Below are 24,900 nucleotides of genomic sequence, written 5' to 3' on the forward strand. Positions count from 1 at the left end.
ATCAGCTATACTACTCGACTGTCATGTGTGTTTCATCCATCGTATTTTCCCCTGTTACTGACATCCTTCATTTGCCGACGTTTCCGGAGAAATGACTCAATAACTTTTACTTCCGGGTTGTTTTAGCAGTTTCCTCTATTGAGCTAACGTGAGCTAGCCACCTTCTTTTTTTTTTTTGTTACCGTCATTAGTTTGTTTAAGGAGAAAAGAGCTTCTCTTTCGTCTGGAAACTTAACAACAACTGCGTAGGTATGTTTATGTTTTCTATTATAGTTGCGAGAACCACATTTAAGATGTCCTAAAATAGAATTTAACCTTCTCCTCCTACAGTAAATAATGCCCAAGTTAGCATATAGCTAGCTGCCCTGCTAATGTAGCCTACCAACCATAAACAGCTGCTTGCTAACGAGTTTAGCTGGGGAGCTAAGTGTAATATTTTCGCCTGATCTCTTGCATTAAATGGTCGAAATGTCCCGTGTAGTCGATATATTTAAAGGCTTTGCTTCTGTTAACTAACACTGAAACTGTTAAGGGGCAAAAAAGTTAAGATATTTCTTTTTTTTTTTGGTCGATTATATTTGACGTGATCGTGGAGAGGAAAGAGACACATCCCTTTTTCTGTTTCAGGACGAAAAGAGGATGTGTTGTTGTCTCAAAAATCTTGGTTTTATTATGAAAACTTGTGCTTTTTGGTGCTTTAGTTGCCTGCCAATGTGTTTTTTCGAAATTACAAGTTGTCTCTGCTTTCTGGGAACTCATTTAGTTGTAGATCTACTTTAATAACAGAAAAGTTATAAAAATTACCTCAAATTTTAGGGAATCTTAGCCGAGAGCTTATAGCAAAGTTAATGTTACTTTCAAAGGGCGCATATGGTTTAAACGCTTCAAATATGACGTGATTTGCAACAACTCTTGTCAGTTTAGTGTTTTGAAAGTTGGCAGAGTAAAGTCAATTAAAATAAATAAAAGCAGTTTCCTCTTTTCTCAAAGCTAGATGCCGCAGTACCAACACCATGAGGTGTTTCTCTTTATGTTACAAATAAACCCTTGAATATGAAAAACTACTGGTGTGCTTCACCTTATCTTAATTTATTATAAGTCGAAATGTCTAGCTTTGGCAAAGGCTTTAAGTGTAACAGCATAAAATCCAGTTAAAAGAAACAGCCTCATGATTACCCACTGAGAAAATCAATCAGCAGCAACGTTATTGAACATTCATCATTTGAGCATTTCGTGTCTTACAGCAAAAGTATTTGTAGCTTCTTTTTTTTTCCGTCTCCATAATGGTGGTTCATGACATTCAGTTTTGGTTGAACATTTTTTTTTTTAAATGTGTGGATTTCAAAAGCGACAACTGACAAAGCTGTTTTTTGTTTTGCTTGATGTTCTTTTATTCTTGTATTATTATCTTGATGAGAACACAGAGTCAATATTGTAAATTCAGTATGGGATTGTAATTGCATAATAATAATACAAACAATAATGATAATCTAAAAGTCTGGATCTGAAATCTGAAAGAGACCACCCCCCCTGCTTTGAAGCCTGGCTTACAGAATTCTTTAGTACCCACTTGGAGAAAATCCAACATGAGACGTTGGGGGAAACAACTAGGTTTAACCAGATATGGCTACCCTTCCTTGACTACGTCACAGTTTTGAGAGATATGACAACTCAATAACCTTCAATTCAGTTGAACATTTCTTTTCATATATTCTTCAAACACACATTATATTTGTGGAACGGGATAACAATATAAACTTGTCAATTAGAGAACACCACCAATTTTCTTTTTGCGTGTATTTTCCCCCCTTGCATGAGTAGGGAGAGGCGGGGGAGTGTCTCTTCAGAAAAAAGCTATATATAAAGTAAACAAATATCAATTTATAATCTATCAAGTTAAAATGATGAAAAATTAGTTCACATATTGTATCAGTTTAACTGAGTGTGTATCTCTTGTAATATGGTAATATTTTGCCTCAAATGTTAACAGCAGGCTTAATAATACTTTCATTTTGTTTTGCAGGTTTTTTATAAAGCTCTGAGTCAATAATGCGTGAACACTGACAATGACGTCTGACACGAAGGATGTGGATGGGTATGTTCCTGCCAGAAGATAACTGCAATTACAAGTCATCCCTTGGAAATTCCCTTGAGTGGCAAATATTTTGCCTGTTCACCACTTAATCCATCATGTCATTAATAAAGGACTCAGGGAGCCGAGGGAAAGATCGAGAAAGGGGGGCCCGGCCGAAGGTGAGACAGAGCCGATCAGAGGAGAGACGTGATGCTGGCAGCGGAAGGAAAGGTGGAAAGGGGAAGAAGAAAGGCCTCAGTTCCCATGAACCAGTGGCCGAGAGGCCTGTCAGTGATGGGTTTGAGTATGGAGAGCTGTTGAGTGACCTTGAGAGCAGGGATCAAACGTCGTCCTCTCCTGTGAGGGAGAACTGGAGATGGCAGGGTTTGGAAGTTGCAGCCTCATTACTCGGACAAGAGCGGGTAACAGCAAGGCCAGGACCTGTTAGCTCTGCTACAGACTCGCCGGCCCCCAGTGAAGGTGAGGGAAGAGGGTCAAGCAGCAGTCGCACTCTCCGTCAAAAAATCCAGGATGCCATGGGGCAGTGTTTCCCGATAAAATCCCACAGTGCGACGGCACCCGCACAACCTCCACAAGCTCTTTCATCGTCAACTATCTGTGCCTCCTCCAAGCGTAAAATCCATATTAGTGAGTTGATGTTGGACGACTGCCCTTTCCCTGTAGGGTCAGAGCTGGCACAAAAGTGGTATCTCATTAAGCAACACACAGCCCCAATCACCCAGCCCCCTATGCTCGATTCTGCAGTAGTGTGCAGTGCTCCGTCTCCAGCCATGGCCACTGTGGTGGAGGATGTAGATGACAGGTTGCGAGAGCGCAGGCGCATCAGCATTGAACAAGGTGTTGAGCCACCACCCAATGCAGAGATTCACACGTTTGAGGTGACGGCACAAATAAACCCTCTCTATAAGCATGGCCCTAAGCTGGCACATGGTATGAATGAGTTAGCTGGGGCTGACAGAGCGTCTGCTCATCAACAACAGCAGCTTCTCCTCCAAAGACAGCAGCAGCACCAGCTCCTACTACAGAGTTGTTTGGATACTCTGGATGAGGTGGTGGCCACAGCCTCTGCCTCTGCCTCTGCCTCTGCCTCTGCCTCTATCCACACCTGTGATACTATTTCTGACCCTCTGGTTGACCCAGAGGTTACAGCGACCAGCATGCCTTCTAGAGCCATACTTCCTCAGACGGAGAATGAAAAATCTCCTGACGGCTACCGCATCCACACCCAGATCGATTACATTCATTGTTTAGTTCCAGACCTGCGGCAGATCACCAACCTCCCGTGTTACTGGGGGGTCATGGATCGTTACGAGGCCGAGACACTGCTGGAGGGAAAACCAGAAGGCACTTTCCTTCTGCGCGACTCTGCCCAGGAAGACTACATTTTCTCCGTTAGCTTCCGCCGCTACGGCCGCTCACTACACGCTCGCATCGAACAGTGGAACCACAACTTCAGCTTTGACGTGCACGACCCCAGTGTCTTCCATGCTCCTACAGTTACAGGATTGCTGGAGCACTACAAGGACCCTAACTCCTGCATGTTCTTTGAGCCACTGCTGTCCAACCCCATCCACCGCACACAGCCTTTCACCCTCCAGCACATCTGCAGAGCGGCCATAAGCAGCTCCACGACCTACGATGGCATTAACATGCTCCCCATTCCAAATGCTTTGAAAAAGCACCTGAAAGAATACCACTACAAGCAGAGAGTACGAGTACGGCGAATGGACACCTGGTGGGAATGACGAACATCAAAGAAATATAGACTAAAAGAAAAGACTAAATACATATACAACGCTCCCTGAAGTGAACACTTGTTATTCATTCTTATCTGGCTGACACTAACCTACACTGCACTGTTCTTATTTATTTAATTCTTGCTGTATCTGTTTAACAATTGTACTACACTCCAATGATGTGACACCATGTAATTTCACTTACCCTGTACACTAAAAGTTTTTTAAGCTCAAATTAAACAAACTTATCTAGATCTTTTTGTGTGCACAGAATCACCCTCACACATCAACTGCGTGCTCAAGTGTGACTCAATCAGCTTCATTATCTGTCGATGGGGTAAGGAGTCCCAGCTTGAATTGAGATGATTATAATAGAGTTGTTCATCAGTCACGTGCTGAGAAGGTGGAACACATACTGACAATGTTTTTCGTCTTGTTACTGAGGTGTGGAAGTGCTGCACGTCTGCAGTATTAATCATACTTTCTTGCACTGAGCCAGAGCTGATTACAAAGGGTGAGAGGTGGGTGTACCTGTTCTTATTAATAAAAAAAGGAGAAGGCTTCCACTGGTATATAAACTGTATTTTTCACACGTTGAAGTAGTGATTACATGCGCACTTAAGGTTGTTGCGGTTTAAAAATTGGATGTCTAGTGCTCAGATTCTACATCATTCAGCTGCTTTGTTTTTCCCTTTCATCAATCTGTAGTTTCACCTGTGAGATTAACATGCATGCAGGTCACTACCAGTGGTAAGTATTCGGTAGTTTTGATTCAAAGGATCAGATGTGACTCTTTATGAGCTTGTCAGCAGCAGGTGAAGAAGTTGTGTCACCAAAATGCAAATGATGAATACAGAACATTTATAGACCCCAAAAATCTGTTGTGCTGTCCATTTCAAAATGTAGTCCCTCCCAGTATGAAGGTTTTAATTGGGTTCTTGGCGTGTAATTGTGATGGATAGACCGCCATCCTTCAAGAAATGTTCTTTGTGCTGTGCTACTTGCAGTGCATATTTTAAAGAGGTTGGGTGTCTACACACTAATCGATTCAAGCGGTTCAATCACAAAATTACCACAGTGAGTAATGCTGATGACTCTTCATTGGCACAAAGAATCAGAGAAGAGGGAATATATTTTGAGCCTTTTTCTACAGCTTGATATTAATTCAGTCACAGACAAAATCTACAAGCTCTTAATAGCTCTCCTAAGAGAAATCATTCCTGAGATAACACCCAAAGAGACCATTTAAGTTTTTTTCCTCACCTGCCGCCGTGGCAGGTCACTGAACATTTCAATAATCCCCTCTTTTTCGGGGGCTGACACTTCTTAAGATTAAGAAATGTTTACACTGAGTCAGTCGTACTTGACAGTACCTGATGTGGGATATATCATGTAGCCTTAATCCCTGACATTTCCTAAATGAAGAAATGCTTCATAAAACTAATATATATTTATATAAGAAAAACATATCTGTCGTGCTGGCGATAAACTGGAGATCGCACCTGGCACAATCAATATTCACGCTGTACCCGGCAGAAGGCAGCTAGTCATGTTGTTGAGACTCATTACAGCATCTCACCAAATGATGGCAAATTATAGGCTCATGTCTATTTAGCAAGTACAACAATTAAATAAGCATTTCATTTGAAACTAGAAAGACATTATTGACTTACATTAAAACATGTTATGTATTGACACTAAATGTGGTACATCTGTTGAAGGACTGAATTCTCTCAAATGGCATGTTTAAATGCACAAATACAATACAAGCACCTCATGCTAAACAGACTTTAATTTACCCTAATATCTCGGACTGACTCAAAAACTTATTGTAAATAAATGCAGTTGGGTCATTTACTGCTGTGTGTGAACAGCATTTTGTATTAAAGAAACCACACGAGAGAGACAGCACTGCTAATTGTTGTATGCACGAAATAATAATTGCAAAAGACAACCGTTCCAGTGTTAATGGGAAAGCATGGCCAATGGATCCCAGATCATCCTCGGAACCACTGTGATGCTGTTTTCTCCTTGAGATGGGCGATTTGATATGCAGGATGCAAATCATCCATGACAAGCACTCATCCGCTAATGAAGCGGCTGTAATTTAAAAAGCAGTTCCAAGGCAGCATTAAAGTCTGCATTCGGAACACAATGTCAGGACCTTTGACTTTTGTATACTTCATTAAGTCACTATAAAATCTAAACTATGAAAGAAGATTTACTGTGTTGGAGGACATTTGACCTGTCATGCATACACAATTGTGGGCAACACTATGGAGCCTCTACACAGGCAATTTCAGCCCCTTGGCAGCTCAAGGCGTTTGTATTTCCCAGCAGAATACTCTGCTCTGCAATTTTCTTTCCCTGGCAGAAGAGATCCAATGATAAATGTCTGTTCTGGACTTTTAAACAATTCATTTCACAGGTCCCATAGTTTTCAAACTCCCTGATAATTAGCTAATATTTATCTGTAATTCATAGGAAAGTGTAATTTGGTACTAATTATTAGTTCAGCCAGTGCTTTTCCAATCAACAATGTATTGTTGTTTGTGTAACCTAAAAAGGGTTTAGGAGACAGCTGAACAAGTGTGCATTAGTACAGTTTGTTTACACTCAATTATACTATCGTTTATATGTCCCATCATGACTTAATTAAACAATATTTAGTTGTGCTTAGAGCATTTGCATTAAAATAATGTACTTCTTCTAAAGTCAAAACATCTTCATTAATTGTCATTGGTGAATTTTTTCTAACATTTATAACTTAACAACTGTTTTAATTAAATTTCCAATAATATTTTTGAAAAATCCCAAACATATAAAAAGAAAGTCCAATTCAGTATGCAACTAGAAGGGAATAGAGCAGACATCTTCGGTGTGCAGACGTACAGGCTAAACCACTACAGGGCTGAATTCATTATCAAATCTGCTTAGAAATATGTCCAAACATGATTTTCCTTGGGCCATGAAAGTTCCATTTTAAATTGAGTCTGTTAGTTTTCCATAATTCTGCTTATACACATACTGCACTGAAAACATGAGGTGTGCGGGGGAGGTAATTATATAGCTCATTAATTATTTGCATCGTACATATTTATTTATTTTCATAAAACTGCACATACAGATTATATTCATATCATACAGCGTTTCCATCAGTGCAAAATGCTGTATTACATCAGGCACAGCAGGTGGCTGTAAAGAGCTTCAGTGTGTTTTGCTCTAGCAGCTCTGCTCTCAGGCCTATGTGTCTCTGTGTGTGGTGTGCTGAGATGGTGGGATTGAATGAGACTGCTGCAGCACCGTAACAGTCATCATGCAGGTGTTACGGGTCCTGCGGGAAAAAGAGGACTTTTCTCTGCCTGGATCAGTGGGCCCGGAGGGAGAGCATGCTCAAGCAAAGCAGAAAGCTGATTGGCTACACATACTTAGTGTGTTTGTGCCTGTTTGGACCTCTTTTTCCCTCCCGTCCATTGAGGAAAGAGATTTTCCTCAGAGCCTAATCTCTACTGTTGAGCATCAAGGGAATGGAGAATAAGCCTGGAACACCTGGGGACAATTACTTTCCAAATAATCTGCCGGTCATAATCTAACAAATGCCTGAAAAGGGCCTTGAAACTGTGTTTACTTGGTTTATTTGAGACTTAAAACATGAACTGGGACCGAGTCTGTGTTTTTGACTGCTGTTTGCAGACCCATAGACACTGAAGTCAACATTAGATCTAGGCCATTAATTCAGGAGAGGGTGTATCAAACTGATTTCAAATTCTTGCAAGATGCATACGACTCGACATGAGGCAGAAAAACATCTCTGTGACAGAGGAGACACTGCAGCAGAGGGGAGGAGTTATTTTTGGTCAGCAAATGAATCCAGCTGAATTTCAACCTTGAACATGAAAGGGAACAGTTTTGTCTATTTCGAGTCACCCCTTTTCAAATGAAACACATCTTGTCAAGACCAAGTAATTCCTGACTTAATAAAGTTTCAGTTCATAAAAGTGTCACAATTCCCCCCGAGGAGATACATTGTCACACGTTGACACACATACGTTTGATGTGTGTTTCCCTGGAAGCAAGCCTTTGACAACTCAATATTTCCTTTTCCTCCCGTCTAAAAATCCAAATGCACTCCAGTTCTGCCAGGCATGTAGGGACTCATATTAGGCCTTTGCCACAGAAAACATCAGTATTCTAATTTGCAGCTGCTTGTTTTCTTCCTGCACAATCTCTGGCTGCCGCTGTTTTTCACTCTCCTCTGCACTGACAGGTTATTGATAGAATAATGAGGGTGTTGGGCATGTCACAGCTAAGCCTATGGATACAACACAGATTGATGGGATTGCAGCGTAAATTACACACACCATCCTATATCCTATGGCTCCAGCCCATAAAATCATTAACCAGCCTCGAAATAATGCAGGGATATGTACACATTATGTTTGGTTGAATCTTTGCAAATTAGCATATCCTGTAATTTGATGTCAAAATGCAGTTGTAATGTGTATCATAAATTGTTTGTACATCATCTTACTGTAATGGAGCTACAGATAACAGGGATATAATTATAGATAACCATTGTTTATTCTGAGAGGAATTAATTATAGTAAGGCTTCGCATTGACTGCTAAAAAAGACCCATCATTGATAGAACGGTAGTGAAAATGTATAATTGCATGAATGATATATTAAATTGTATAACTCCTTCTCTCAGTGACTAATTATGCTGTTGAACAACACTCCCATTGACCAGTGCTACACTGAAAATACATTGTGTAGACCTTGCCAGCTACTTACTGTAAGAGTCATTCCTCACAAGGGACACCTTTTGGACATGGTGATATTTTCAAGCATTCATTTTCCATCCTTTTAACTTTTTTCCCAGAAAGCAGACACGTTTAATTTGCAAGGGAATAATACTGCTGGAGCTCAGGCGCCTGAATGATTTGGTCTCTAATCAAAGCATACTAACCATAACTCATATGCTGCATTTATCACCCATTAGATGTTATTTAAGAACAAGTGCGGGTTTGCTTTGTCCAGCTGGCTGTTTTGAGTAAAGTCTTTTAATTTGGTGGTATAGTTAAAGAATAGCAGCCTTTGTCTGTGCCTCTTATGTCATCACTGTTTTAGAATAAAGATTAGGCTATGCCTGAAGACCCACTTTGGAAATTTAATTTTGTTTTGGAGGTAAGTCCTCTGCGAAAGTTCTCAAGGCTTTATTTCAATTAAATATAAAAAAGACTCAAATTGTTAAAAAATAAAAAATACAAATAAAAAACGTCTTACTTAATTATAGTACAAAAGACAACTTTTGTTTACACGATTTAAACACAAGCTCTATCTTTTACCATTTTTGTATGTCAGAACTTGCAACATTCCCAACTGAAGAGGGGGTTTCCAAGGTCTCTGTAATAATAATGATAATTTTAAAAAAGCAGGTGATTCAAAACTTTCTGCGTTTTTCTTAAACCTGAGTCCTGGTCTATGTTGTCGAGCTCAGTGTTTGAGACTCAGTCGCAAATTAGCAATGCAGTATTGTATGTTAAAGCAATATTTATAAACCAGAATTACTGTGTGGGCTTGAAGCGACCAATGACTCTCTTTTTATTTTTAAATGACACGAGAAGCACGAAACAACACAACTGAGCACCTGCAGCGCTACAACGATGTTAGCATTGACGCTAACGTTCAATTATAACTGATAACTTTGGTTTCCCTGAAGTTTGAGCGCGACAGAAGAAACGCGACAGAAGAAACGAGAATGTGAGGACTGCAAAGCTTGTTCACCCCCTAGTCATAATGGACTAGATTGCTAGATAAATGCCACATTTTTATAGCAGCCTTGCACTTTGGAGAATAAAGGAAGAATACACTAATGCCCCTGAAAGCTGCATAGCACATAATGGACAATTTATATAATGAGTTACTGAAGAAGATGTGCAATGTGAAGAGATGAACTGGAAACCTCCCAGGTCCTCCTGACCTGGCTAAATTCATACTGTATAGCATTTGTACTGAGAATGAGCTTGGAAGTAAGCTAGTGTATGCTGTTTTTTATGCTTGTGTTTGCTATCCTGACTTTGTTTGTTGATCAGCATTGTTGTTGTGGTTATTGATTGTTGACTAACCCACATCTGGGATTGTGCTAAAGCTTGTTTGGTAATTGGTTGTTGTTTTCAATTGGTTTTTGCTTGTTGAGTTTTGATTTTTTTCTACTCCATGAGCTATGTGAGTTTACAGTGCTTTGTTTACTAGACTGGTGTAAAATAGCATGTAAAACTTAGCTCTTCCATTCACCAAAGTCAGTATGACATCTAGTGTACACAAAACACACTAGCTACATGAGGTTAAACGTCTTGGGTTTATACAATCACTACGTCCATGTTAATGGCAGCTATGGTGAGAGGCATCAGACATGAGTGACTAACTGTGTGGCACATTTAAACCTCTGCTGTGCTGTTAAATGTAGATTTCTTGCTCAGTGCCTGTGGTAGCTTAAGGCATAGTTATTATATCTTCAAAGTAGGCTACTTTCTGAGTTGTGCATCACTTTGAGTGATGCATGTCAAAAAAGGGAGGATTTCAATGTCTAAAAGCTAAACGTTGCACAGTAATTTAACTGTAATTTGCAGCCTGATAACTTATGTGTCATACATGTGAGGGTGTTTTTCCTTTCTCTTTCTTTTTCATCACACATAGCACTCTGACACACTTTGTTTCATTACACCTCTGTGTCCAGGTTGATATGTTTCTGAAGCTTAATGAATCAAACCTGGAAAATATACAGCTTTGCAGCATATTGGGTGAACTGAAGAGACCAATTTGCAGACCCAACTACTTTCAATTTCACTGAAGTGGGAAAGACTAGAGACACACAGGGACAGAATGGCTCAGTTAACACTGTAGCTGGACAGCAGATGGTCATACTGACATGGGATTTCTCTTGCACTTTTCTGACTTCTTCTACACTTAATATAATAATATGTGTTCACAAACTACAAAGATTTAGCCATCCGAACAGATTTCCCTCTAAATGTGACAGCTTAAATATGTTGATCAGAGTTTTTCAAATCAATTACACCAGACACAGCAGGTGTGAAAAGCTCTCTAATTATTTCTACATTCAAAACTGGCAAAGGACTCTGGCATTGTGTCTAAAATAACTCATTCACTGTTGCCATACTTACCAAAAACACTCAATGGATTGTTTTGGGCAGTCACTGAAAATGTATGATACCTATAACACAACATTGATTTTTATTTTCACATCTATCAGAGATAGAGCTTGGCATTGTTATCAAAAAGAAGTATGACATGTTCATGCTTGTTTCATTTGATTGTTTGACTAGGATGGAGTTTCACATGGCTATATATAGGGCAGGATTTTTATAAGCTGCTATTGTGGCAGCATATCACCTTAATGTCACAGTTCCCTTGTGGTTAAGAAAAAAAAGGATTAAGTGAATAAGCTTGTGTTCTGCTGGCCCCCATTTTACGTGTGTACTTTTTCTTTGAAATTCCCTTTAATAAATCATCAATCCATCGTTCCTGAGCTTGAGGGAAGCTTAGCTACCTAAGCTAAGATGATTCAGGGTTTTTAAGTCTTTGTCGGCCTTTTCAACTGAAGACATCTTGACATGTTACATAAGGAGAAACACTGTTGTAGATGTAAAAGACGAGTAGTTGCTGAATTTTATACCTGCTGGTGTGAAAGTTCATGCCATGCTGTTGGTTATTGAAACACTGGAATATAACGGGGGCATCATTAATGTTACTAATAGCACTTGTCCCTTTCCTACAGCCACAAATTAAAGTCTGCGTTAAAAAAAAGTGTAAGGTAAAAGTCATCCCATTACTGTCAAGTAAAGTTTGAGAACCTAATCAGTCAAAGGCCCTGCGTACCCACACAGGTGTTTTTAATTACACCGACCGATTAGACCTCTTGTGGGTTGGAGTTGGTGTTGCTATACAGGAAATATTGTCACGTAGGTGAGGTGAGGTGTCACCTTGCAGATTTATAACAACCCCAATGCTGCCAGTGTAAAGAACGTCTTCTGTAGCCATACTGTTGTTCACAGTGAAGCTACTGGGGATTTAGAAATGTAAATAATTAAAACACTGAGAAATATGTCGGTCAATCACAGTGTTGTAAAAAAGTATGGATGTTATAAGTTACTGTTATAACTTAATCTTTTTAATAGTCATCTTGCAAAAAGTATATTTACAAGGATAATAATGGCGCTGTAATGGCGACAGGTTTAGCGAGCGCCTCGCTGTGCATTGAGTTCCCTGTGAGAGCTGCATGATAAAGACATCTGATTGGTCAGTGAGGGGATATTTTTAAATGCTGATCTCTCGTCCTGAACAAAACTGCAAAAACCAGGTGTTCAGCATTAGTTACCATGGTGATCTTAATATACTTCACTGGTTTAATAGAGTAAAAACAACATAGAGCCAAGAATTAACATATTACTTTGAATGTGTGGAAAAAGTGAAGGCTGCAGCCTGAAATTCATGACGGAAACTGGGGAATACAGTAAAACATCTTAATACCGCCATAAAATAAAGAAACAACTCTGATACGCTGAGCTGAGAAGACAGACTGTTTCTCAAAGGGGGCTTAGTGGGAGACAGGTTTACCGTCTTTTTTTGTTCTTAAAATTACAAATAGATCAATAATATGAGACCATGGAGAGCATGCAGGTGTTTAGGGGTGCATCATATTATTAATTGTGAAAGAAAATTGAAATTAATTGCCTTTGCAAGGCCATGCTATGATTTATAGTAAGGAGCATTTGCATTTTGTGCAATATTTAATTGGAAGCTGGTGTAGAGTCCACAGGATTCAGTTAATCTAATCAATTTGTTCGAGCCTGTCAGGCATGTTTTAACCAAACTGCACACTTTCGATGATTCACTGACACCCGCAGATATGGCAATAAAATTTAAATGAAGCTGAGAGTTGTTGAATTTCACGATAGTTTCAGAATTACATGTGAAGTGTCTTTAATGATTTAACATTTGAACAGAATAGGCACAGATATACGGCTCATAACTTCAGATCATTGGGACTCTTATTTTTGCCTTCCTTAAAAAAATAACTCAGTGGGTACATCTTTGGGGAAGTTGAGATATGTCACCCTGACATCTTGGATGTGGCACTGAAATTGGACTTTGCCAGTGATGCATAACATCTTTTTAACTGAGAGGGAAATTTAGGCAGAAAATAGGCTACACATTCATTTTTGGCAATAAGGTAACATTATAAAAGTGATATTCTTAATGGATGAATAGGCTAGATTGAATAATGAGTATATGTGGAAGAACATAATTACCATTTGTAGAACAAGACCGGATATAATATATCCAAGAGAGAAATAAGAAATTAGGACAAGCTGCTGAATTGAATGACTGCAGGTTAATTCCTTCAGGAAAATAAACTAAAGCTACAATACAATTCACCATAAAATGAAGGTAAACTTTAAAATGAAACAGTTTGTTCAGTTGTCCACATTTCATTGTGCACTGGTTTTTCATTTGGAAGGCAGCTAAAAGTATGCAATGCAGCCCAGCTTTGCAAAAAATATACTTCACATCAGCCAAAGCCAAGGTGGTCGGAGACACAGATCAATCCTACACTGGTAGTGGTTCAACCATTGTCCATTAATCTTAATAATGTGTCACATCCTAAATATTCTTCACTGTACATATTGCAACTATTCCAATAATTATAATAACAGCAGTTAGACAAACCAAAAGTACTTGAAAGTTCTTTTAAATATATCTAAGTACAACTGACTGTAATATAAAAAGCTGCATCATTTCAACAACAGTATTTGTTACCCCCATCCCTGGTCAGCCTGTCCAGTCCAGCTTTCATACTGCTGTGTTCAGACAGGGCCAGTGATGACCGTATTTCTGGAACAAATTAAGCATTTTGACTGTATTAAACATGGACGTAGTCTCATTAACGTTGCACATTGGTTTCTGAAGAGGCGTTTGATGCCCAATGACGGTGGTTGCCATGTTCGATCAATCTGGAAACAGGCAAAAGGTAGGTAGGCCTGTTTGAGTGTCAGTGAACTCAGCTGATTCATTTTTCTTTTGGTTTGAAGACCATCAGGTGAACAAAGAAAAGCATCGTGCAGTAATATCCGCTTATATTTTGTGTTTGTAGCATAGCTGTCACATTTCCACTTCTCATCTTAACCTTTGCAGAAAAAAGACCCTGCTGCTGTAGAGTTATGGGTACGATGGGAACAGCCAATTTGTCAGAATGATCAATGTGATGTGAATATTTTCTGTACACTATTTCTCTGTGTGCTTAAGCATTAATGTCATAAGGCAGACTCTTTTTCAGCCATGTAAACTGTCACTGTAAACTTGTAACTGTAAATCTTCGGCCTTTGTATTCATCAGACTATGATCTAGCTTTGAGCAAACTTCTACAGGCCCTGTAGTATTTAAACATTTAGAATGATATCACTATCTACGTGTAAATTATCTTTCCTATCGGCTTCTAAATGTATATTTGCTGATAATTTGTAATGCTGTTTTTAGCATGATAAACACAAGCGGGTGGAGTTAAAATGAGCTGTTTGTAGATGTAGAAGTTGTTTTGTTGATTTTAATGAATCCGAGTCCCACAGTGCACCTGTAGCCTGCAGTTTTAGTTATCTGAGTCTGTTGAACCGAAGGGATTACTTCTACCAAATGTTATCATCAATAACTCATGCCCTGTTTTATGGTAAGCCAGACTGAGAGGTTCTGCTGTTTGAGCAAAATTTGGTGTTCATTAAAGAACTGCAAATTGTCCCCTGAAACTTCTCACAGTAATTGAATCCAAGAGTTCAGCGTTTTACCCCTTGTGTTCTGTAAACTAATACACTGCAACATTGCTGATTAAACTATACTGATTAAGTTACTAGCCAGAAGTATTCAGTCATAGTTGAGAGAGAGAGAAAGAGAGAAAGAGAGAGGGAGAAAAAGAGAGAGAGAGAGAGGTAAAGAAGAAGCCACAGGTTGGAATTGAACCAGGCCCGCCTGTTTCCAGGACAACAGCCTCTGTACATAGGGCGTGCAAACTGACTACTAGGCCAATTGGCGACGTGACGCTGGGACACAGTTCATTTCACTGAACATCAGTCACATATTTGTTTGTAGATGGTTTATTTTGTGTGATAGCTTCATACATTTACAACACTGCGACATATCATTAGAAGCATGTCCTTTTTTTTAAAGTTCATTTTTGCAGGCCTGCGAGCCATCAGCGGCCCCAGAAACATATTCTTCACAATATTGCGACATTGATTCCCGTTTGCATAACCCACAACTACTCAATATTTTAGACAGCTAAACAGCAACGAGTGCAATATGTCGGACTAAACCTATGTTATATACTTTTTGTTGGTGAGTACTAACAGTACATTACCTCAAATATTTCAAACAGTTATCAAAGACAGAGAAATCTGTAATTTTAGGAAGTAGCAGAGAGAATCACTCCCATGATTCCCCACCATCCTCGATGTCATCCTTTTGTTATTGTTTTTGCTTGAGAGCCTCCTGGTTGTGGAATTTACATACTGTGCCTTTGAGGGACCAAGCAATCAGGCATCAGGACAAAGGTGTAAAAAATAATTTCAATTTCAATTCTGTTAATCAAGCTGAAAAGGAAATAAAAAATAAGAAATGAGGAAAAAACTACAATAACTAAGCAAAAAAACAAAACAAAAAAAAAACAAAGACCTCAACATAACAAAAAATAACTAAACAGACCTAAAGTCAACTGACATAAGTGGGCTTATATACAGCGGACTAGTCCAACATAAACAGATGGGGGAAACTAAATTGGCTACTACACTTAACGTCTAACCACCACAGGGGGGCGCTGGACCGACCTGTGGCTCCTTTCCCGCATGTCATTCCCAACTTTCTCTATCACTGGTTTCTGACTCTATCCACTGTCCTGTCTCTACAGCAATGTTATAAAAAGCTTAGAAATACATTTAAAAAGATACACCAACACAAATAACAACAAGATTAACAAAGACATGAATCATCTTTAGTAAAGGAATCAAAGTAAACAAAAAAAAAAAGACAAAAAAAGAAATTGTCTGTCAGTGTCAGATATTTAGGACGATCATCTAACAATGTGAATTCTTCTACAATCTACGTCAACTACCAACCAATAGAAATGCAGAGTGAAACGATACACTCATCACACAAGCTCCGGAGCTGTGGAAAGCGTATGTTAACAATAACAAGGCTTTTGTCAAACTCTCTTTACAATTTGGCCTCTCTTCTCTTCATCCACAACCGTGTCCACACTTTTGCTTTTGCTTTCTACTGTCTAGCCGCTCACTGATGACTTCAATGATGCTGAGTGTTGACTTGCAGCCTACGATTCACAGGTACCCCACGAACAGTGTGCAAGCATGTCATACACATAAACATGTTAGGTCCCCTCGCAGCTAAATTTGACGGGGCCCTTTTTGTCTTCTTCTTGGAATTAATGAAAAGTTGGCCCCTCCTGCCGAGCCAACTGGGTCGAAAAGAGAGATAGCGATGCTGACCAAAGGGATGACAAATAGAGAACTAAAAAGTTTTCTTATTTTTTCACAGGCCGCCATTCTAAAGAAGGATTTAACACAGTAAGGAGTGAATTGTATTTTGAGGTGTGAATTGTAAATTGTTTGAGCTTTTTATCATGACAAACTATTAAGTCACAGTTGCTGTCAAGGTGCTGATCCTGTGATGTTTCATGATGTGGAAAAAAACCCATCTGCCCCCTCAACTCAGATTGAATCGGTTTTATAAACAGAGCTACAGAGTTTACATCAATTGTGAACACATGGCCATCTTGACAATAAGACTTTCGTATGCTGTTTTGTTACATGCTTTCACATGAATATGCATGCTTTGACTTTTTGGCATGTCGATTAGCAAACTTCCATACCCCCTGCTTAAATCAAACTGTATGCATGTGTCTAAGGACATCCAAACTGGACAGTCTCTCTCTCCAGGAGATATGCTGCTTCACAAATATACTTTAATATGTTTAAGTTTTGAGAAGGAGCTCTTCGCGACAGTTACAAGTAGAAGCATCAGTTAAATATTCGAGGCTACATCAGGCACACTTGATGATATGGAGTGCTATGTGAATAGAGTGTGCACCAAATCTTTAACTAAGACATGCTCAATTGCCTTTATGGCGGACGCTAATGAGCTTCTAAATGAGAATATAAAGCCAATATAAAAAAAATTGACAGGCGTGGACAGGGCTACTTTGACCACGGGGCACCCCACCTTGCAGAGGCTGCTCCCATGACAAGCATGGTCTGCTTTGTAAATCCTCTTCTTATACTGGGGGGGTTAATCGTGTGGGTGGTAGAGCAAGTGTGGAGAGAGACTGAAAATCAGAGAGTATGTGTGTGATAGCTACTTATTATGTTGTCATGACCGGAGCAGCTGGTAAAAAGTGATCAAAAACTGTAAGAAATAGTATGATGAATGTATTCTTTAAGCTGTATGTGCAACAATACACTCCAACTTCTACCTTGCTCCTGTGTGACGCCTGCACCTTGCAGCTGACAGGTTAATGTGGCGGGGTTCCTTTAATTGTAGGACGCGACTATGTCACATCTGCAGCCCTCATTATGCTGTTTTTTTTTTTTGTCCTGACCCTTCCCAGTTTAGCTTCCACTGTTTTGCATACTTTACTCTCAGCAGAGATAGTAATAAGGATGCAAGATGGTTCACTACGCTCAGCAACTCTGCTGAGACAAAACCATGTTATGTTAGCGCACAGCACAAAAAACATGCTCGATGATGTAAAAAACGGATAATGGACAATTAAATTAGTTGGAGACTAATATGCTAAATCATTGCACCACTAGTGTGTGTGTGTGTGTGTGTGTGTGTGTGTGTGTGTTTTTGTATTTTCACAAGTGTATGTGTGTAAGAGAGGGGAAGGTTTATGTGTTCTTTGGTGTATCAAAGGAGAAAGCCAGTTGTTGGCTGAATTAAACAAGTCATGAGGAATTATGTGGGATATTGGAGTTTAAGTTCATTCTTTGATCTGGATTCAATAGATAAAGAGTTCCAGATAATGTGGATGTCTATTGCCAAAAAGACAAGCAGACCTTACTGCACGATCCTCCAAAATTGGACAGAGTAAAGAGATTGCTAAAGTGCTATCCTCATTAGTAGTATTCCAGTGCTGGCATGAATGGAAATTGGCTCAATTCTTTTTTTTTTTTTTTTTGTGGCGTCAAATTTTGTGATTAGATCTCTGAGGAATATAGGGCTGACTACTGTATATGTATGAGTTAAAGATGATAGCATACAGTAGTATGTCTGAGGGCCTGCCAAGTTGAATAGTCTATAAAAAGTGTCTCTATAATGAGACTTTCCAGGAATTAAAAAAGTTTGCGTAAAATTGCTGAAAACTGGGTTAAGTTGTAAAGCAAGGTGTAGTAGCTTTGAAATTTCCTTCAATGACTCTCCCATATACACAAAGCTCAAAATGTGTGTGCCACAGGAGAGAAATGGAGTTGTGGCGTGGCGAGATCCAGGGGAGAACTGAGCAGGTGTCGTGATGACTGACCGGCGTAAGCCAGTGATATTGAAACGATGTGTTCTTCTCACATCTCAAAGGCTTTAAGGAATAATTATTGGTCGTGAAGTGAACCTGATCTTGTGTGTACTGAATGGACAGCACATTAGTCTACTGTCCTGAACTCTATCGCTATCACTTGGAACATCGTCCTCCTGTCTAAAACGAGCGCCACAGATGACAGCGTTTGTCATTTTATTGCTTTTAAATTGTGCGAGCCTTTAAGAAGGGAGTCATCACAGTCATATAAGTTACTGGTAAAAAGTGCGAGCTTCATTTTGTGATCGCGCATAAGAAAGCATATCTACTTAACACAATCTGCTTAACCCATCCGATACCCTGGTATTTATTTCATAATAAAGGCCTTTCAAACAAATACCACCTGGGGCCTTTCATTCTGAAGAATTAGTCAGGAAATAGAATTTGTTTATCATGTAAGTAACTGCGCTTTGGGGGAGATACATCTAGCAGCGTTTATAAATATCACTGTCACAATTTACAGTCGCTCCTTTGACCACAAGTCCCAGCCACAGCTTCTTGAGCAGTCATAGCTGCCTGGCCAATAGGTATGGAGTTAGATCAGTCTCAATATTCATGAATGCACGCAGAAGGAATCACAAATTAGTATTTTGTGATCTATATATAAATGACTCTATCCACAAAAATATTTTTCAATGCACACACAAATATTGATCATTGTATATTTTAACAAATAAAAAAAACAAGGTTCACAAACATATTTCTGATTCACACACAAATATTTAATGTTGTGTGTATATATGTAATAGAAATCCACAAATATATGATATACATATATATTGAAAATTAGATGCAGTTTTCATCAAAAACACATTTGGATCTCGTTATATTTATAAACAATTTGCTCAGTCTGCATGCATTTACAAACTGTTTGTCATTTGTGAACCTCACTGCATTTGTGTGTAGGATTTTGAAGACTCCCCTGCCATGGTTCAAATCACAAATGCATTTCTTTTAGCAGGGGATCACAGTAGCGTAGATTCAAGAGTATAATTTAATATGATCACTAAGCACACACACACACACACACACACACACACACACACACACAGTGTTTAAACTCCAACCAAGTGTAAGACTATGTAAACAATATAAAGCAATACAACACAACCTTTCTCCCTACAGCCTACTGCTGTACGTTTAGTTAAGCCAGTGTCAGAGAACACAAGTTGGAAAAAGAGGGGTTTTTTTTAGCTTGATTGAAAACAGCACGTTTTTCCTCTAAACTTGTGCACACTAGTTTTGTAAATCACAAAATCAAGTATTAACTTATTTTACAGCCAAAATCAGACAAAGGTTAGTATTAATGTAAAATTACATTTAATCTTCAAGTTTCTCCTAAAGTATACAATGAAGTATTCAAATATCCAGTGTGTGTTTTCACTGAAGAATCTTCCAAACCAGCAACCTTCTCACTTAGCTCAGAGTTACCATATACATGAAGGATTTCCTTGTACATCATTAACACCTGACTGAAACACAGGAGTATCTCTCAGTGGTTATTATTCTGATTCTACTCTTTAGACTACACATAATTAGGGGGGCAGGGTGTCTGCAGATAAAAGGTAACATTTAATGGGATAGTGTGGCAGTGTGACTCAATATTGAGCCGCCTCTGGGCAGGTTTGGTGCTTATCTCTGACTTGTTCTGTGTGGAATTTGCATGTCATAGTGTCCACACAACACTTTTTATTGTGGATTGGATTCAATTGCTCTAAAGATTTGAATGTTTGAATGATTATCTGCTGTGCTGTTTCTACCTTCTAACCTTCTAACCAACACTTTTAAAGGAAAATGAATGTTCAAAGACACTTCAGGGTTAAATCGATTCAGAGTTTATCCTCTTTAATTCTTTAACACCAGTTCATTTTCTGTCAATGTCATGTTATATATGTGAATATGTGACACTATGCCACAGTTTCTTTTTTTTTTTATTTCACTTTCACAGCAGGCAATTAGTTACCAAGCAATCCTGAATCCTTTCAGTGGGTTTTCAAGTTAAACTGTCAAACATTTGCTAGTTTCCAGTTGGTTATTTGTAACAGATTGCAGCCAAAACCTGACCTAAAGATATAAGGTGGAGCTCAAATTAAATATTCGTACCTTTTGTCTTCTAATAGTACTTTTTATACACTAAAACATCAGGATTTACATTTTAAATTACAAAAAAACATTTAAAAAAGAGAGAATCCCCTTGTTGTGTGCACTGCCTCAAACTCAACTCAAACTTTGTGTCATATAAAAAGTAACTTTATGTGAGTGTGGTGTCTCAATTCCCCAACATGCCCTGGTGGATGACAATTTGAAGAGTTAGAAACTGATTAAATCTTCAGAAAAACTTTCTGATGCTTGAACCCACCACTCAGTTTATCTGATAAGATTAAATTTGAACGCAGTGGTTTCATTCCTGTAGCTGGGAGCTTTTGATTTGCATCAGCCTTTGAAATCCATCCTTTAATAACAAGTTTCATTTTCATTCAGGGCAAGAAAATGTACGCAGCTGCTGTGTGATGCCATTTTGCTCCAACACTGTGGAGAATGCATTGTGTTATGGGTGAATTAAATAAAGATAAAAAAACCCCAGATATTTGTGTTATAAAGTATAGATCAGTTGCAGAAAGTTCTGAATAAGACACCAATCAAACGCCACACTGTGTTATGAAAAAAAACAGAAACATCATGTTTGTCTGGGCTTCCAGCTGCCAGTGATAATGTTATATCTATGAGCAGCACATCACTGTAGGTTGTTAGCAAGTCGCCAGTGACAGTCTCATTAAAACTGAGCTTTAATTAATGTTCCCGATTGTTTATTACAAGTGTTGCGTTGTGCATGAGTGCAACCCTTGCACATTCCGACATTGTTAACACAACAATATGCCCCAGTGGCTATCTTTAGTTATGATCTAGAAATAAAGACAGTGTTTAAATCATTAGGAGTGGGTAGGTTAAACTCAGAAGCTGTCGCGGAGCCCGATTTTCCCCTTGAAGAAGTACTGACACGGTGCCTGCAGGTCTGGTCACTTTCATTACAATAGACAGCAGAGAAGATTTGGTTTCTGCTGCAATCACCAGGCAGCTGCAATCAGGAGCGCCGCTCTCTCACGCTCTCGCACAGTAATTAGAAACAGAAAGGATGGAGGGACGCACTCACAGTTAACCTTCACATCCCCTTGTTTTATTAGAATCCTCCTGCACAACATGTGTCGTACTTCATGCAAGTTTGCCGTTCTGGTCAAGCGCTTGCTCAAAATGTGTTTGATGTCATAATTTTTTGGTGTTTATTATTTAACTGATATTATAGGTTTGAATCTGTACACCTTGTTTAAATTATGCCGATCAGAAAGACGTTTCACTTGCAATTCAGGGTTGCATGCAGGGTTTCTTCATCCATACCACAGCTAATTTTGTATGCCAACGGGGATGCTTGGCATGCCGCCCTCGCCGCGTGCACAGAGGGAATCCCAAATTCTCGTCGTAGAAAGCACAGGAAGCTTTGACCTCTTTTGAAAGACTATGAATCATCCTGTTATCTCGATCTCCTCAGCAGCAGGGCCTCTCATTCCAACGTATCACTGTCGAGTCAAGGCTCCGTAAATGAAGTGGCACGGCAAGTCGTAATGACATTGCAGTGGCATTCTCAGTCGGTCTCAGATATGCAAACAACATTATGCACCAAACTGGAGAGGAAGTTGATACGGGGGGGGGGGCGCTTAAGTCGTACAAAAGGTAGGATGATAAGAGAGATCTGTTCAGTATTACTCTATTCTGCCGTGCAGTCCCAGGCTGGGGTAATGAAGCACAGACTGTCATTAGCATGCCCTATGTGCGTCTAGTCAGATTACCTCAAATTACCTCTTGGCCTTGCTGCTGCAACTCAAAACAACCAGCCCTTCAAGTCAGCTGATTAAATGCAGCAAATCCCATTTTTGGCTGATTTTTCTCTTAATTGGTGGTGAAACATCAAACCAAGTTCACACTAAAAATATCACTTGTGGAATTCCTATTCAATGTGCTCTATATTCGACCTCCACAGGGATCTTATGCGTCCAGAAACTCTTGGAAGTAGAAAGGACATTTTGAAAGACAGTTGCAACTATAGAAGGTAAACTGATTTCATGGCAGAGCAACAGCTCTCTTACATTCATCTGAGTTAGCATATTCTCTCTGCAGCCCCAAAGAGGGATTTGACGGTTTCACTTTGAGCGGTTTTACTCTTTCTGGCAAGCACATTGAGTCTCTGTCCCCAAATTTCCTGCAGATACAATACGATTTAGACTGTAGCATGTCCCTGAATTCTCTTACACTTACTGGCAGAGTGAACTTGGAATAGGTTAAAAAAAAGGCTTTATTAGCATTTTGTTTGACATCAATCCTGTTTTCTAATTATGCAGGTGCTTAAAGGACATTAGATTGATAGATGGAGGAATTTGCACTCCTTTTTCTTATCTGAGTGCAGGACCAGTATGAGTTACAAAGGTCACTTCTCACCCTCAGACAGACATAATGGATATGTCACTTCCCGTCTTTATTTGTTATGGCAAGGCCCAGAATTCTTACAGCTGTCACACCACACCACAATCCTGCATCACCGAGCATGAAATAATATGCCCAGCCTTATCTGTTATATATTGTAGTTTTAGAGTGGAAACTTGTAGTAGTGGTCCTTATTTTTTTCTTGCTTGCCTTACAAAAGCACAGAATTGGAATACAGCATCAAACCACAAATTTATGCTCAGAAATGTGTCACCAGCCACACGTTTGCAGGCGTAAATGATTGTGTTCATACATGCGCCAAGGGGAAGGACAGCGTAAATCACGGGCAGTGTTCACATGTGGCATAACGCCAAATTGAATTCCTCAGCAAAAAAACAGGTTTAAGCTGGCCCTCTGCCAAAACACTTAGTTTATCTTGCTTATGCCAAATTACATTATTATCCTAGCTGGATTTGATATGGCTTATGCTGTGTAAAGACGGCTAATAATGGCTGTTATAGATGGATTAGAAGATTCCGGATTAAGAGATGTTGAGTAATATACTGTAATATCTACACTATCACTTCATGTGTGCTTGTCTTTATCATTTCCCCCCTGCGGAGGATAGGTTAGGTAAGATTTTGTGCAGGAGGTTCTGTGGGTGTTAAATTACAGTTTCTTATCTTACTGTTTTTATGTAGTTAGTTTGGATTCCGGATGTTTTTAATTTAGCAGGTCACTGCTAATGACTGTGACATTTCCAAATGTCTTGTAAAATGGGGCACATTGGCTCACTTTGAGAGGGAAGATGGGACACCTGGTGGTCTGGAGCTGGCCAGGGGCCCAAGGGACAGGGGGGAAAAAAAGGGGCCAACCTTTTAAAATGAAATGAGATTAGGTCATTCATCCTTGTCTCAGCAATTTCATTGTACAGTTTTGTGCAGAGAAGAGACACGTTCACAGCAATCTGAGGGCCTCTCACACAAAAACCTCTACTCTAGAGTAAGGTTTCATTCTTCTAATCTGTAACATATAGCACATATATGGACCCATACTATTGGAGTAAACGGTCTCTCACAGTGTGGGGCTCTTTCTTGGCATGTGTTTGGTCCAGCAATCTCCTACAGTGCAAGGTCAAGCCTTATCTCAGTTAGCACATTGATTCTGTGAAGCCACTTTGTGCAGCGCAACATCTCGGAGGCATTTCTGTGAGAATGAAATGCAGGATGTCGCGCTGCGTACAACTGTTATCTTGCTATCTGCTCGGCTGTTGTTTTCTTAGAAGTAAAAGCATTAATTAATACTTCAGAGTTCCTGGAATACATGCATTATCAATTGAATGGATAATGAATGCTTCACAAAGCTCAAACATCTTCCCCATCATCCTGCAGAACCTCCAGAAATGTTTTTGTATTCCTCCTGACTTAATATTCACATTCCTTCGCTTTGATCAGCTTGCTGTCAGTGGGAAAAAACTCATGATGGCGTACCGCTAATCCCTCAGAATCAGTGTTTGCACTGATTAGTATTCTCTACGGGTGAATATTCATAGTATTTAAATTCATAACTACACTGTGCTCAAATAAAGCACCTGACACCAGCACAGAACTAGATTACAGATTTAGGATATTTTTCTTTTTTTTTTTTTTAAACTCCTGGCTTGCTTTTAATTCCTGCACCTGTCGCTTGATGTCTGCTAGAATAATTACCAACTGACTAAATATCCACAGGCACTCTCAAGTCGGGAATTAATTAATGTTTTTGTGAGACTTAAAGGCACAATGTGCAGCATTGCATTAAAATGTCTGAAAATGACTTGACAAATGTTTTATGGAGACACATTTTTTGCTAGAGAAGTGGACTCCACATCTTTTTTTTCAAGGTAATGCTTTGACACCTGAGAGAGTGAAGGAAGAAATCTGTTAACCGTTGTTGGTATACATA

The 24,900-nt window shown here is 39.3% G+C and overlaps 1 protein-coding gene across 1 annotated transcript; it reads left to right on the forward strand.

The window, feature by feature from the left end:
* The first annotated feature begins 97 nt into the window (after nt 1–97).
* socs9 (suppressor of cytokine signaling 9) lies at nt 98–4,393 on the forward strand. The gene is made up of 2 exons (XM_020653993.2): nt 98–249; nt 2,024–4,393. Exon 2 carries the CDS (start codon nt 2,191–2,193, stop codon nt 3,838–3,840), a length of 1,650 nt encoding a protein of 549 aa, XP_020509649.2. The 5' UTR covers nt 98–249; nt 2,024–2,190; the 3' UTR covers nt 3,841–4,393.
* The last annotated feature ends 20,507 nt before the right edge of the window (nt 4,394–24,900 follow it).

This window comes from Labrus bergylta, chromosome 11, assembly GCF_963930695.1.
Source record: "Labrus bergylta chromosome 11, fLabBer1.1, whole genome shotgun sequence".
Lineage (NCBI taxonomy): Eukaryota > Metazoa > Chordata > Actinopteri > Labriformes > Labridae > Labrus > Labrus bergylta.